This window comes from Daphnia pulex, chromosome 2, assembly GCF_021134715.1.
Source record: "Daphnia pulex isolate KAP4 chromosome 2, ASM2113471v1".
NCBI classification, from domain to species: domain Eukaryota; kingdom Metazoa; phylum Arthropoda; class Branchiopoda; order Diplostraca; family Daphniidae; genus Daphnia; species Daphnia pulex.
Window position 1 is genome coordinate 7,961,083 of NC_060018.1, and position 15,008 is coordinate 7,976,090.

General features: G+C 36.6%; 4 protein-coding genes across 4 annotated transcripts; all 4 read left to right on the top strand.

The window, feature by feature from the left end:
* Positions 1 to 813: 813 nt before the first annotated feature.
* Positions 814 to 2,657, top strand: LOC124205352. The gene is made up of 4 exons (XM_046602746.1): positions 814 to 980; positions 1,293 to 1,599; positions 1,902 to 2,031; positions 2,164 to 2,657. The coding sequence occupies exons 1-4, from the start codon at positions 908 to 910 to the stop codon at positions 2,449 to 2,451; spliced, it is 798 nt and encodes a 265-aa protein (XP_046458702.1). The 5' UTR covers positions 814 to 907; the 3' UTR covers positions 2,452 to 2,657.
* A 3,654-nt stretch (positions 2,658 to 6,311) lies between these two features.
* On the top strand, positions 6,312 to 8,211 carry LOC124188928 (compound eye opsin BCRH2-like). Its single transcript, XM_046581867.1, has 6 exons — positions 6,312 to 6,451; positions 6,517 to 6,933; positions 7,003 to 7,104; positions 7,165 to 7,270; positions 7,344 to 7,767; positions 7,843 to 8,211. The coding sequence occupies exons 2-6, from the start codon at positions 6,525 to 6,527 to the stop codon at positions 7,963 to 7,965; spliced, it is 1,164 nt and encodes a 387-aa protein (XP_046437823.1). The 5' UTR covers positions 6,312 to 6,451; positions 6,517 to 6,524; the 3' UTR covers positions 7,966 to 8,211.
* Positions 8,212 to 9,381: 1,170 nt separating this feature from the next.
* On the top strand, positions 9,382 to 11,327 carry LOC124210311 (compound eye opsin BCRH2-like). The gene is made up of 6 exons (XM_046608433.1): positions 9,382 to 9,566; positions 9,632 to 10,048; positions 10,118 to 10,219; positions 10,280 to 10,385; positions 10,461 to 10,884; positions 10,960 to 11,327. Exons 2-6 carry the CDS (start codon positions 9,640 to 9,642, stop codon positions 11,080 to 11,082), a joined length of 1,164 nt encoding a protein of 387 aa, XP_046464389.1. The 5' UTR covers positions 9,382 to 9,566; positions 9,632 to 9,639; the 3' UTR covers positions 11,083 to 11,327.
* Positions 11,328 to 12,502: 1,175 nt separating this feature from the next.
* LOC124188655 (compound eye opsin BCRH2-like) lies at positions 12,503 to 14,446 on the top strand. The gene is made up of 6 exons (XM_046581448.1): positions 12,503 to 12,687; positions 12,753 to 13,169; positions 13,239 to 13,340; positions 13,401 to 13,506; positions 13,580 to 14,003; positions 14,079 to 14,446. Exons 2-6 carry the CDS (start codon positions 12,761 to 12,763, stop codon positions 14,199 to 14,201), a joined length of 1,164 nt encoding a protein of 387 aa, XP_046437404.1. The 5' UTR covers positions 12,503 to 12,687; positions 12,753 to 12,760; the 3' UTR covers positions 14,202 to 14,446.
* The last annotated feature ends 562 nt before the right edge of the window (positions 14,447 to 15,008 follow it).

The window sequence follows — 15,008 nt, forward strand, 5'->3', positions numbered from 1 at the left end:
TTACAATGGTACGGAAATAATGTGATCGAATGATAAAACAGGGATGACTTTTGACAGTCTACTATTGACAGTCAATATACGATTCCTGCTGCAAACCATTTATCCGATTCTGCTATTACTGATCGGAAACTCCCTTAATAAGCTATTGTTTCTTGAAATTGAAAATGGAATTGAATTTGTGTACATAACGTCTTACTGTTTAAGTTTTTTTAGCTGCCTTCTGTGCGTTGCTTACTGCTGAAAATCTGAGTTGACGTTGCGGATTCCATTTTCGATTAGGAAACGGAAAAATAAATATTTGGCCGCAGTCGCACCAATTGACCCTAATTACAATCCGTAATTTTATGAGTATTTTTCTATTTTAATTCCCGTTGTCGCTTGTCGGCTTCGGAATAGAACTTCGGGGTTGGCAGAAATTTTTGGTAAATTTTTTTAAAATGTTTACAGACCAAGTTAATGTTGTTTATTAAGGGCAACTCGCAACTCAATGCTTCGATCATGGGGAGCATTAAATTGACAATCACCCTTGAATCCCCCTTGAATCGGACGGAAAAGGTACAGTTAGTCCGAGAACAATGACGACGAACAAATTTATGGCCTTGGGTTTTTATTCTTTGTTGCAACATTCTATACAGAGAACAACCCCTATATGTGATTTATAAAACAACTGGCCAAGTGGATTCAAGAATACAGCCCAGGCCCTGCCATTGATTTCCATTCGGATTGCATGTGTAACGAAATGTTGACTATCGTCGTCTTTTACTGCGTTTTGACGGTTTTGGCGGAAAGTATACATTTTAGGCCATTGAGACATATTGTCCGGTTTTGTTTAGTCTTCAGTGAGGTTACCTAGAGCTTATTCTTCTAGGCTACATTCTAGTTGCTCTGTAGAATTCGTTCAATCAAAATGGAGAATGCCGAATCTGTGAGTATGCCGAACAGGCAAGTCAAAAGTAGACATTTCGAGGATGAAGACAACGGTAAGAAAATTGTCTATAATTTACAATATTTATTCTTTTCCGTCCACTTTTTATCTTAATTTCGTAGGGAAATATTATTTGCGTTAATGTTGATCCTTGGTTTTTTATCCACTTCTTTTAAGTTTCCTTCTCGAATGATGTTCAAACAAATTCAGAAGTTCTGCACACTACGTTTCCACCCACATAGGCCTACCGAATTACAGAAATTAATATCGTTTGATATGTGAATTCCCAACTTCAGTTTAAGACTATTGGCTACTAGCATAATGAAAATCAAAACACCAAAAATAAATAAATGAAATTTATTTGAAGAGGTTCAATCGCCCATAAGAATGTTCAGTATGGAAAACGTGGCTGACCGCGTTTTTCATCGCAAAAAGAAAATGGTAGGAGAATTCGACGACGATGAAACACGTCGGAATGATTATCGCAATAAGCTGGCCATCTTGAAAGGCGATTTGGAAAGCGGGAGTCAGAGGATGGCGATCACCGGCGAGGAAATGGAAGATTGGTTTCAGAATCTTCAGATCCGAACGCAGCAACCAAAGGACAAGAATGTGAAACCAGCTGCCCCGACCAAATTAGCTGCCACCAATAACGTTGCTACTGCTGCCGTGCGGTGAGTGATCACGTCTTCCGAAGGACTTCCAATTGAGTTCAAATAGAACAGGTGACCAAGGGTTTTGCTACTCAAACGAAATGTACTTATTAGACACAAGTAGCAACAGCACATGAGTAGCAATTCCCTCATCTCTATTGGCCATTTTACTTTTGCTTTATCTCATTTTGCAGTAATACTACTCGCCAATAAAAGAAAAAATGCCCTACGTTCATTTTAAAGTAGACCTCAGGAGGGAACAATGTACCTTGATACCGTGCATCAAAATAAAATTTGTTGAGCTGGTTTTGTTTTGTTTATAGATTAAAGGGAAATGTTCGGATCGATAAGGTAGAGAATAAAATTACATCGCCCGTTGAGACACATCAGTCACATAGGAGACATTCTCATTCACACAGGTCAGCAGCAGAAGGAATAATTGCAGAAGAAATGGTATGTGAATTGTTTTCTAACATTTGATTGATGATGAATAATGTCTTTGGCGCATCACTGTCTGCCAATGCGTCTGGCATTTCTGCAAAAAAATATATAAAAGAACTACTGACCATTCTTTCTTTTTGACAGTGCGAAAACGTCGATGAGAAAAATCATGCTAAAGAAGTAGCTGTGCGATCAAAGAAGTTAGAAAGGCAATCAACAGAACATAAAGCACAGACAAGGCGTAAGAAGTCGTCGCATATTTCCGTTGCGGAGGTCGCCAGTGATATACGTAACAGCAAAACTCGCCCGCATGATTTCCCAACTTCTGCACGATTATCATTATCTAGTGATGCCCAAAGCAGCAACAGCAAAGCAAAATGTAGTAAAAATACTCTTTCCAGCATCAAATCAACAATTCGCGAAGAACAATAAGTCATCAAAAGACCCGCGATAGTTTAAATGCATGCGGCAATGTATTATCAATAATTAGAAATTGATATACCGTACGTAAAATCCTGGTAAAATCTTAGTGATGCGCATTAATGAAACGTTGCATTAGGTAGAATGTTTGTGAGAAAAAATAAATAAATAAATAAAAGTAAAAAAAAAAAAAACGAATTCGTCGTTAGCGTGGTAATTCTGGGGACTCTAATATTACGTTTGAATCGACATTTATTCGAAATTCTTTACAAAGCACATGATTTAGCATTGATTAATGCGTCTACAGATCGAGCGAGGAGGAAAGTTGTGATTTCTTAAAGAAATTTTTTTTTGCTTAAGATATGAATAACAACAGATTTTTAAATGTATGCATGAAAGTATCGTCCATATGCCTGAAAGCATATATAATTATAGATATAGCGATATTGTACGGATAGCCCTCAGTATATTAGCTTTAAAAACGTGGCCTACAAATCTCACACATTAAAAATATGTTTTGAGTAGAATAGGCTATATGAAATCATTAGAACTTTGGTACAATATTTATAGTTTGCGCAAAAATGGGGTTTTATAGATAGCTGATAGACCTAATAGATAGACTAAGTTAGTGTTTGGACTCCCTTCTCTGGATCAGCAGTATTGATTATTGAAAACTTTTACTTCAAAAGGATTCAACGTTTTTTAAATAAAAACTGTCAAAAAATGTTTTTTAGAAGTGCATTATAATTGCATTATAAAACTAATACAATATTATTTCGGCTTTTTTTAGCACATTTATCTTTTTTTTTTTAAATTTTCGGTTCAAAGTTTTTTTTGTACCTACGTTGTTTTTACTAACAGATTTGTGGTTGATAATAGATTTATACTCTCTGTAAAAAATGAGTAATACAAATATTTCGTTTTTAATGGTTAGTTCGCACGAGTAGACTATATTTTACCGCACTTTCGCCGATATAGTTGCGTCATTCTTCATGGATGGTTGCATGTCTATATCATGTCGTGCTTACACTACAAAGTCGACAGCTTAAGACTGATGACTGTATATAATACCATGGCAAAGCTTAATACGAGAAGCCTATAAATTTGTAGCACCATCTTAGAAAATATATACCTACGTATTATAAAACGAAACAACAAATTATCGCAAACTTTATTGATTCGTTTATTTAATCATTGTTCGTTGTCTTTTTTGCAACTCGGTAACAAAACGTAACAAAAACAAGACTGCCAGCAGACCACAGAGCCGAATGCTGATTACGTTATTTGCCTGCTCAGAGTAGGCCTATTGTTGATCTATCGAGGTTACATGCTTCAACACAAACTTGATTATGGGAGAGGGGGCTAGTTGGCAGGTGGGGTAAGTTGGCATTTTGCTAGTTAGATCCCTTACAGACCAAAACAAATCAAGCCTTTTACACCAAATATGAAAGACAACACCCAGATTACTCATACAAAATTTCAAAAGTATACGACTTCCCCAACAGGAGTTATAGCAAAAAAAAAAAAACGGCAAAAAGTTTTTTTGGGGCCTCTCAGCACTTTTATTTTTCTCATAGTATAAAACTCTAAGAGTGTCAGAAAACCCAAGCAAACAAGAATTAATGTTTGTCTTATTTTAAAAATAAACCCGACATTTCTACATTAAAAAGTTATTTAGTTATCAATTTATTTGTTCAAAAAGCACCCTGTGGGGTTAGTTGGCAGAAATTTTGAGGGGCATGTTGGCATACAGATTTCTCACGAGATGCTGAGTTACAAGTTTTCAAAATTCGACCTAGAAATTTTGGAGCAATGGAGAATCGTCACTTGCCAACTTACCCCGTAGGTGGGGCAAGTTGGCAGACTTTTTTTTGCAGTTTTTCTCAATTTCACAATTTCGTGTAAACGAACATTGTAAACTAATACGACCAATTCATAGAGAATTGAAATCTGAATATGATTCAATCATTCAATTTGCAAAACGTGTGGTCAAAAAATTCAAATAAATTCACAAAAAGTGACCCTGCCAACTAGCGACGATACCAACGGTACCCCCTCTCCCCTATACCTTAAACAAAAGACTGAGCAACTGAGAGCATACTGTACATCTGTTCGTAACTTGATATTTCTAAGTTAGACATCATCATAAAAATATTATACAAAAAAATCATCATAAAATATTATATACGGTTCCAAGTTTTTTAATTAAATGAAAAATAATGCTCGCCGAATAAAAAATATACAAGCCGATAAGTTAATGCCGTATATAGGCCCTTTAGCCAACTGTACATTTTCGTGAACTACAGAGGTAAACTTACTAAGAGGTATGTGAATATTCAGTGTTTATGATTTGGCGTTTTGCGTAACCATCTTAGTAGGCAGCCGAGCTGAATAAGCTGAATTCTAATAAAATGCTTTGAGAGGAGGCTTGTAAGCGCGCTATATTTTGGCTTCTCCTTGGTACTGGAGATTAGCAACATAAACCCAATGTCATCCGACTTGTATAGTGCGATTGGCGAGTTACGCTAACGCGCGACTATAAGGAAGGAGAGCTTGCTACTTTTGAACTTTAGGCCTACCATCGCGCGAATCGTTATAGAATTCATCCTTGAATGCGCAGCAGAACTCAAGTACCTTGCTGCTGTTAAAAGAAGGAAAAACTATTTTTGAAATGTTCTTATAGTAAGAAAAAATCCACTACTCCGCTATATCCTGTAAATAATAAGAAAATCAAATATTTCGCAGTATCCTATCATTTTTGTAATTGACGAGACACGGAAGCACCGTCCGTTAACTTTTACTTTAGACTTTTATGAAACACCCTACAAATTAAATTATAACCTAAAAAAGGTCATTTTAATTTATCATTTCAATGAAATTCTAAGTAAATCATAACGATTTGCTTTAAAAGACGGAAGACTACATAGGAATGACAATGGATTTTGATCCATTTGACATCGGCTTAACGATCGAGCAACGTAACGGTTTGAAAAATTCATTTGACTTACAGTCTTTTTCACGGTAACGAATTAAAGTTCTTGATGGGAACAAAAAAAATGTCAGAATAAAAACGTATGCAAGATTCCTTAAATGCTGTTAGAGAAAGCAATCATGATATATCAAGCAAATGTCAAATTAAAAAGGCATCCATCTTTACTTCACAACAAATTTCTTTAAACAGTAATATCTACCAAATTGGATTACCCTGGCCGGTTTTCGCTGTATTAAATCCACAAAAGGTAGAGAAAGGACTTACGATTTCACGTTTGGTAATTTATTTCATTAAAGAACAGCACGTAAAAATTTCAGGTTTTTTCATCAACGTCCACTGTATATCTTTCTGATTTATAATTTACAGATTCATCACAGTCACAGAGAACTAGCATTGATTTAATTTATTGGCTCACTTGGTTTGATCTAGCAGACCCTGACCATAGTCCACCACCAAAAGTATCCTAAATCAATGGCAGAAGAAAGATTAACAAATATTCTCTGACATCACTAACAAACATTTCGTACTTGAAATTCTAAAGATTCCAAAGTATTAGTATAAGAACGGAAATTTCATCAAACGAAAAATATTGATAAATATTAATTAAAAACAATAATAACCGATTTATTTCGTAAAAAATACCTAAGTTTGGTGTGATGTTTGATTTCTGTGAGCTATACCTTTACTGAGTTATTACTCGTGGCAAAAATTCAAGCGAATTCAAGTTAATAGTATATAGCTTTCTAGGATTAAGTAAGAAACCTAGACACCTTAAAAATTCTCTAATTCAATTATGCCCATTAGAAGCGTTACTGAGGACCTGTCTGATTTCCGGGAACTCCTTGAGTATATAAGTCGCCTCTTGAGCCGTATGCCATTCGTAGCGTCAGTCGTCAAAGCACTTGCTTTCGAGGTCGCTTCTTCCGCCTATCTGCTTTCAAGCTTTACAAAGTCTTTTTCTTCCAATTCTCTTCCTGAATTCGATTGTTGTATCTTTTTGGAATCAATATCTTTTTACAGGTATGTTCAAAATGTATTAGAGCTATTTACATTTTTAAATTCTAAACTAACTTATCTGTATAAAGATTGAAAAATGGCAAACTTGACTGGTGATGCTGTTGTTGCGATGGCCCAGAAGCAGGCTTTTGATCCATGGGCTTTGCCCGATACCTTCACTCTTTATGCCTACGCCCCAGAGGACATTCGCAGCTTTCTTCATCCTCACTGGCACTCATACAAGGCTGTGCACCCGGCATGGTATTATTTTTTGGGATTGATGTACTTGGTAATTGGCACTTGCGCTGTTGCGGGTAACGCCGTCGTCTTGAAGATCTTCAGCCGTTTCCCGGCTCTTCGAACTCCCGCCAACTTGTTGGTTATGAATTTGGCTGTGTCTGACTTCCTCCTAATGCTTGCACTTTTCCCCGAATGCGTTTACAACTTTTTCCTTGGTGGCCCATGGCGCTTTGGAGAAATGGGTTGCCAGATCCACGCTTTCTTGGGTAAATCAAGTGAAAATTATACATTGAAAAAATTTGGCTAATTTGTTGATTATACTTCACGTGAATTAGGTGCTTGTTTCGGATACAACCAAATCTTCACTCTGACAATGATCTCATACGATCGCTACAATGTGATTGTAAAGGGATTCAGTGGAACTCCTCTTACTTTCAGTATGATTGTGTTCTGTTTTTATCGTTAAACAAAATGAGTAAAATCGTTTTCTTATTCAGACCGCGCTGTATCCATCATCACCGTTAGCTGGATCTGGGCTTTGGGCTGGTCTATCTGCCCATTGGTCGGCTGGGGTGCTTACGCCATGGATGGAATCATGGGAACGTATGTCATTCGGTTTATTTGGTTTTTTTTTTGAGTATTTTTTTCTACGTTATTTCACTTTTCCAATCAACAGATGTTCTTATGACTACGTCTCCCAAAACATGAACAACAAATCCCACATTTTGGCTGCCACTTTCGCAAACTTCATCCTGCCAATCATTGTTATTGCCGGTTGCTACTACTTCATCGTTCATGCCGTCTTCAAACACGAGGAAGAACTCCGTGCTCAGGCTAAGAAGATGAATGTTGCTTCTCTCCGTAGCAATACCGACCAACAGCAAGTTTCCGCTGAGATCCGTATTGCCAAGGTCTCCATCATGAACGTCTCGATGTGGTTGACTGCTTGGACCCCATTCGCCGTTATCTGCATCATGGGTACCTGGGGTGATGTTTCCAAGATTACTCCTTTGGTGTCAGCCATCCCAGTCATTCTGGCCAAGACATCCTGTGCCTACAACCCACTCATCTATGCCATCTCCCATCCTAAATACCGAGAGGTAACATATTTTGTGTTCAAAATTAATGAAATACTTATAATTAATTTATCAAATGGAAATTTAATTTATTTACAGTGCCTGAAGCAAATGTATCCTTGGATGTGTATCGTTGAGGAGAAAAAATCAGTTGCTGATAACCAATCGGCCATCACTGAAAAGACGGAAATGACTGAAACCGTCAAGTGCGAATCTGCTTAAGATAAATAAATCCATCAAATCTGGACTAGCATTCATTGGGAATGTTATCGGACGGCTATCATACTTATTGACGACACTGGCAAACTCTAATTGACTAATGACTCTTGATTTGTGATTCCACGAATTTTCGGAGCTTTAATTTTTTTCCGTTTTTCTTATTAAAAGTTTTCGTGTACATTTGACACTCAATTTATGTTAATATTTTGTTTTTATTGGGTTGATTAATACACTGATGTTAAGAAGAGAGCATCCACAAAAATATTTGTTTTCTCTTTAATGCAATGGATGACCGTCGCAGTTTCAATGTGATAAAAACGAATTAGAAATCATTTAACTAACTAGATGAAAGTCGCGATAGCTAAATAGCTGTAAAATCGTTCATACAGTCAAGTAGTAAATGTTATAGCTTAACGGAATTCAAGCAAGAATTTACTGATACATCTTAGGTTAGTTTTAGTTTGACATAATTTTGGCACAAATGTCTATATTTTGATTCTTTACGGTTTCTCTGTGTATGGAAATTTTCATGAATCGATTCAAATTCAGAGATGACCTATTTTGTTAAACAAATATACTAAAATCTTGCTATTTCAATTTTCCGGTGCTCGACCAGAGAGTTGTTAGGGAACGAGAGGGTAGCGCAGAGAATCTCTAAACAAATTCTTTATTTGTTTTCGATCTAAAAGTCATATAAAGCGTCATACCAGCATTATAAAAAAATTATAAATTATTTTTGAATCTTTAATGATTAGAAAAAGTTTGTAAGAATTAGTAATTTTTATTCGGTGTATAATGTATGCATGTAGTGTACATGATCATAGAATTGTTAGGGGGAGGGGGCGTGGAGTACCTTTGGATAAATTCTGTATTTCTTCAGTAATTAAATAAATTATTGCGATATGAAGTCACACAAAGCTTCATACCTCCAATCTTATACAAAATTGAATAATTCTTTTGAATATTTCTATGATTAGAAACATTTTGTAAGAATTAGCAATCTTTTGTGTTTACACGTACAAAACATGGTTCGTTCAAAGAGGGACACTTTGAATTTTCCTAATTTCTCCTGATATTAAATACCGAATCGTTATTTCGATTTGATTCCACAAATCATATTCATGCGGAATTAAAATCCATTGTTTACGCCATTAAAATTTCCTTCGGATTTTGCACGAGGCAGACACATTATAGATTAATCAATATTTCATTTCAGAAACGATCCTAACACAAAAAGGGTTAATTAAAAAAACTGGGTGATTGTTTGCTAAACCAAATAAAATATTCAATTGATTTTGGACAATTATGAGTAAATAGCTACTTTATTCTTACGGATTAAATAAGAAACCTAGACACCTTAATAATCCTCTAATTAAATTATGACTATAAGAAACGTCACTGAGGTGCCGTCGTTTCCGGGAATTCCTTGAGTATATAAGTCGCCTCTTGAACCGTATGCCATTCGTAGCGTCAGTCGTCAAAGCTCTTGCTTTCGAGGTCGCTTCTTCTGCCTATCTGCTTTCAAGCTTTACAAAGTCTTTTTCTTCCAATTCTCTTCCTGAATTCGATTGTTGTATCCTTTTGGAATCAATATCTTTTTACAGGTATGTTCAAAATGTATTAGGGCTATTTACATTTTTAAATTCTAAACTAACTTATCTGTATAAAGATTGAAAAATGGCAAACTTGACTGGTGATGCTGTTGTTGCGATGGCCCAGAAGCAGGCTTTTGATCCATGGGCTTTGCCCGATACCTTCACTCTTTATGCCTACGCCCCAGAGGACATTCGCAGCTTTCTTCATCCTCACTGGCACTCATACAAGGCTGTGCACCCGGCATGGTATTATTTTTTGGGATTGATGTACTTGGTAATTGGCACTTGCGCTGTTGCGGGTAACGCCGTCGTCTTGAAGATCTTCAGCCGTTTCCCGGCTCTTCGAACTCCCGCCAACTTGTTGGTTATGAATTTGGCTGTGTCTGACTTCCTCCTAATGCTTGCACTTTTCCCCGAATGCGTTTACAACTTTTTCCTTGGTGGCCCATGGCGCTTTGGAGAAATGGGTTGCCAGATCCACGCTTTCTTGGGTAAATCAAGTGATAATTATACATTGAAAAAATTTGGCTAATTTGTTGATTATACTTCACGTGAATTAGGTGCTTGTTTCGGATACAACCAAATCTTCACTCTGACAATGATCTCATACGATCGCTACAATGTGATTGTAAAGGGATTCAGTGGAACTCCTCTTACTTTCAGTATGATTGTGTTCTGTTTTTATCGTTAAACAAAATGAGTAAAATCGTTTTCTTATTCAGACCGCGCTGTATCCATCATCACCGTTAGCTGGATCTGGGCTTTGGGCTGGTCTATCTGCCCATTGGTCGGCTGGGGTGCTTACGCCATGGATGGAATCATGGGAACGTATGTCATTCGGTTTATTTGGTTTTCATTTTTGAGTATTTTTTTTCTACGTTATTTCACTTTTCCAATCAACAGATGTTCTTATGACTACGTCTCCCAAAACATGAACAACAAATCCCACATTTTGGCTGCCACTTTCGCAAACTTCATCCTGCCAATCATTGTTATTGCCGGTTGCTACTACTTCATCGTTCATGCCGTCTTCAAACACGAGGAAGAACTCCGTGCTCAGGCTAAGAAGATGAATGTTGCTTCTCTCCGTAGCAATACCGACCAACAGCAAGTTTCCGCTGAGATCCGTATTGCCAAGGTCTCCATCATGAACGTCTCGATGTGGTTGACTGCTTGGACCCCATTCGCCGTTATCTGCATCATGGGTACCTGGGGTGATGTTTCCAAGATTACTCCTTTGGTGTCAGCCATCCCAGTCATTCTGGCCAAGACATCCTGTGCCTACAACCCACTCATCTATGCCATCTCCCATCCTAAATACCGAGAGGTAACATATTTTGTGTTCAAAATTAATGAAATACTTATAATTAATTTATCAAATGGAAATTTAATTTATTTACAGTGCCTGAAGCAAATGTATCCTTGGATGTGTATCGTTGAGGAGAAAAAATCAGTTGCTGATAACCAATCGGCCATCACTGAAAAGACGGAAATGACTGAAACCGTCAAGTGCGAATCTGCTTAAGATAAATAAATCCATCAAATCTGGACTAGCATTCATTGGGAATGTTATCGGACGGCTATCATACTTATTGACGACACTGGCAAACTCTAATTGACTAATGACTCTTGATTTGTGATTCCACGAATTTTCGGAGCTTTAATTTTTTCCGTTTTTCTTATTAAAAGTTTTCGTGTACATTTGACACTCAATTTATGTTAATATTCTGTTTTTATTGGGTTGATTAATACACTGATGTTAAGAAGAGAGCATCCACAAAAATATTTGTTTTCTCTTTAATGCAATGGATGACCGTCGCAGTTTCAATGTGATAAAAACGAATTAGAAATCATTTAACTAACTAGATGAAAGTCGCGATAGCTAAATAGCTGTAAAATCGTTCATACAGTCAAGTAGTAAATGTTATAGCTTAACGGAATTCAAGCAAGAATTTACTGATACATCTTAGGTTAGTTTTAGTTTGACATAATTTTGGCACAAATGTCTATATTTTGATTCTTTACGGTTTCTCTGTGTATGGAAATTTTCATGAATCGATTCAAATTCAGAGATGACCTATTTTGTTAAACAAATATACTAAAATCTTGCTATTTCAATTTTCCGGTGCTCGACCAGAGAGTTGTTAGGGAACGAGAGGGTAGCGCAGAGAATCTCTAAACAAATTCTTTATTTGTTTTCGATCTAAAAGTCATATAAAGCGTCATACCAGCATTATAAAAAAATTATAAATTATTTTTGAATCTTTAATGATTAGAAAAAGTTTGTAAGAATTAGTAATTTTTATTCGGTGTATAATGTATGCATGTAGTGTACATGATTATAGAATTGTTAAGGGGGGGGGGGCGTGGAGTACCTTTGGATAAATTCTGTATTTCTTCAGTAATTAAATAAATTATTGCGATATGAAGTCACACAAAGCTTCATACCTCCAATGTTATACAAAATTGAATAATTCTTTTGAATATTTCTATGATTAGAAACATTTTGTAAGAATTAGCAATCTTTTGTGTTTACACGTACAAAACATGGTTCGTTCAAAGAGGGACACTTTGAATTTTCCTAATTTCTCCTGATATTAAATACCGAATATATCGTTATTTCGATTTGATTCCACAAATCATATTCATGCGGAATTAAAATCCATTGTTTACGCCATTAAAATTTCCTTCGGATTTTGCACGAGGCAGACACATTATAGATTAATCAATATTTCATTTCAGAAACGATCCTAACACAAAAAGGGTTAATTAAAAAAACTGGGTGATTGTTTGCTAAACCAAATAAAATATTCAATTGATTTTGGACAATTATGAGTAAATAGCTACTTTATTCTTAAGGATTAAATAAGAAACCTAGACACCTTAATAATCCTCTAATTAAATTATGACTATAAGAAACGTCACTGAGGTGCCGTCGTTTCCGGGAATTCCTTGAGTATATAAGTCGCCTCTTGAACCGTATGCCATTCGTAGCGTCAGTCGTCAAAGCTCTTGCTTTCGAGGTCGCTTCTTCTGCCTATCTGCTTTCAAGCTTTACAAAGTCTTTTTCTTCCAATTCTCTTCCTGAATTCGATTGTTGTATCCTTTTGGAATCAATATCTTTTTACAGGTATGTTCAAAATGTATTAGGGCTATTTACATTTTTAAATTCTAAACTAACTTATCTGTATAAAGATTGAAAAATGGCAAACTTGACTGGTGATGCTGTTGTTGCGATGGCCCAGAAGCAGGCTTTTGATCCATGGGCTTTGCCCGATACCTTCACTCTTTATGCCTACGCCCCAGAGGACATTCGCAGCTTTCTTCATCCTCACTGGCACTCATACAAGGCTGTGCACCCGGCATGGTATTATTTTTTGGGATTGATGTACTTGGTAATTGGCACTTGCGCTGTTGCGGGTAACGCCGTCGTCTTGAAGATCTTCAGCCGTTTCCCGGCTCTTCGAACTCCCGCCAACTTGTTGGTTATGAATTTGGCTGTGTCTGACTTCCTCCTAATGCTTGCACTTTTCCCCGAATGCGTTTACAACTTTTTCCTTGGTGGCCCATGGCGCTTTGGAGAAATGGGTTGCCAGATCCACGCTTTCTTGGGTAAATCAAGTGAAAATTATACATTGAAAAAATTTGGCTAATTTGTTGATTATACTTCACGTGAATTAGGTGCTTGTTTCGGATACAACCAAATCTTCACTCTGACAATGATCTCATACGATCGCTACAATGTGATTGTAAAGGGATTCAGTGGAACTCCTCTTACTTTCAGTATGATTGTGTTCTGTTTTTATCGTTAAACAAAATGAGTAAAATCGTTTTCTTATTCAGACCGCGCTGTATCCATCATCACCGTTAGCTGGATCTGGGCTTTGGGCTGGTCTATCTGCCCATTGGTCGGCTGGGGTGCTTACGCCATGGATGGAATCATGGGAACGTATGTCATTCGGTTTATTTGGTTTTTTTTTTGAGTATTTTTTTCTACGTTATTTCACTTTTCCAATCAACAGATGTTCTTATGACTACGTCTCCCAAAACATGAACAACAAATCCCACATTTTGGCTGCCACTTTCGCAAACTTCATCCTGCCAATCATTGTTATTGCCGGTTGCTACTACTTCATCGTTCATGCCGTCTTCAAACACGAGGAAGAACTCCGTGCTCAGGCTAAGAAGATGAATGTTGCTTCTCTCCGTAGCAATACCGACCAACAGCAAGTTTCCGCTGAGATCCGTATTGCCAAGGTCTCCATCATGAACGTCTCGATGTGGTTGACTGCTTGGACCCCATTCGCCGTTATCTGCATCATGGGTACCTGGGGTGATGTTTCCAAGATTACTCCTTTGGTGTCAGCCATCCCAGTCATTCTGGCCAAGACATCCTGTGCCTACAACCCACTCATCTATGCCATCTCCCATCCTAAATACCGAGAGGTAACATATTTTGTGTTCAAAATTAATGAAATACTTATAATTAATTTATCAAATGGAAATTTAATTTATTTACAGTGCCTGAAGCAAATGTATCCTTGGATGTGTATCGTTGAGGAGAAAAAATCAGTTGCTGATAACCAATCGGCCATCACTGAAAAGACGGAAATGACTGAAACCGTCAAGTGCGAATCTGCTTAAGATAAATAAATCCATCAAATCTGGACTAGCATTCATTGGGAATGTTATCGGACGGCTATCATACTTATTGACGACACTGGCAAACTCTAATTGACTAATGACTCTTGATTTGTGATTCCACGAATTTTCGGAGCTTTAATTTTTTCCGTTTTTCTTATTAAAAGTTTTCGTGTACATTTGACACTCAATTTATGTTAATATTCTGTTTTTATTGGGTTGATTAATACACTGATGTTAAGAAGAGAGTATCCACAAAAATATTTGTTTTCTCTTTAATGCAATGGATGACCGTCGCAGTTTCAATGTGATAAAAACGAATTAGAAATCATTTAACTAACTAGATGAAAGTCGCGATAGCTAAATAGCTGTAAAATCGTTCATACAGTCAAGTAGTAAATGTTATAGCTTAACGGAATTCAAGCAAGAATTTACTGATACATCTTAGGTTAGTTTTAGTTTGACATAATTTTGGCACAAATGTCTATATTTTGATTCTTTACGGTTTCTCTGTGTATGGAAATTTTCATGAATCGATTCAAATTCAGAGATGACCTATTTTGTTAAACAAATATACTAAAATCTTGCTATTTCAATTTTCCGGTGCTCGACCAGAGAGTTGTTAGGGAACGAGAGGGTAGCGCAGAGAATCTCTAAACAAATTCTTTATTTGTTTTCGATCTAAAAGTCATATAAAGCGTCATACCAGCATTATAAAAAAATTATAAATTATTTTTGAATCTTTAATGATTAGAAAAAGTTTGTAAGAATTAGTAATTTTTATTCGGTGTATAATGTATGCATGTAGTG

What these genes read in the sequence shown, in the direction of transcription:
- LOC124205352 (XM_046602746.1), top strand. Translation starts at nt 908, where the DNA reads ATGGAGAATGCCGAATCTGTGAGTATGCCGAACAGGCAAGTCAAAAGT. An exon ending in TTTCGAGGATGAAGACAACG is followed by an intron (nt 981 to 1,292) that starts GTAAGAAAATTG and finishes ATTTATTTGAAG; the next exon opens with AGGTTCAATCGCCCATAAGA. An exon ending in GAATAATTGCAGAAGAAATG is followed by an intron (nt 2,032 to 2,163) that starts GTATGTGAATTG and finishes TCTTTTTGACAG; the next exon opens with TGCGAAAACGTCGATGAGAA.
- LOC124188928 (XM_046581867.1), top strand. Translation starts at nt 6,525, where the DNA reads ATGGCAAACTTGACTGGTGATGCTGTTGTTGCGATGGCCCAGAAGCAG. An exon ending in ATGGATGGAATCATGGGAAC is followed by an intron (nt 7,271 to 7,343) that starts GTATGTCATTCG and finishes TCCAATCAACAG; the next exon opens with ATGTTCTTATGACTACGTCT. An exon ending in CCCATCCTAAATACCGAGAG is followed by an intron (nt 7,768 to 7,842) that starts GTAACATATTTT and finishes ATTTATTTACAG; the next exon opens with TGCCTGAAGCAAATGTATCC.
- LOC124210311 (XM_046608433.1), top strand. Translation starts at nt 9,640, where the DNA reads ATGGCAAACTTGACTGGTGATGCTGTTGTTGCGATGGCCCAGAAGCAG. An exon ending in CCAGATCCACGCTTTCTTGG is followed by an intron (nt 10,049 to 10,117) that starts GTAAATCAAGTG and finishes CACGTGAATTAG; the next exon opens with GTGCTTGTTTCGGATACAAC. An exon ending in ATGGATGGAATCATGGGAAC is followed by an intron (nt 10,386 to 10,460) that starts GTATGTCATTCG and finishes TCCAATCAACAG; the next exon opens with ATGTTCTTATGACTACGTCT.
- LOC124188655 (XM_046581448.1), top strand. Translation starts at nt 12,761, where the DNA reads ATGGCAAACTTGACTGGTGATGCTGTTGTTGCGATGGCCCAGAAGCAG. An exon ending in CCAGATCCACGCTTTCTTGG is followed by an intron (nt 13,170 to 13,238) that starts GTAAATCAAGTG and finishes CACGTGAATTAG; the next exon opens with GTGCTTGTTTCGGATACAAC. An exon ending in ATGGATGGAATCATGGGAAC is followed by an intron (nt 13,507 to 13,579) that starts GTATGTCATTCG and finishes TCCAATCAACAG; the next exon opens with ATGTTCTTATGACTACGTCT.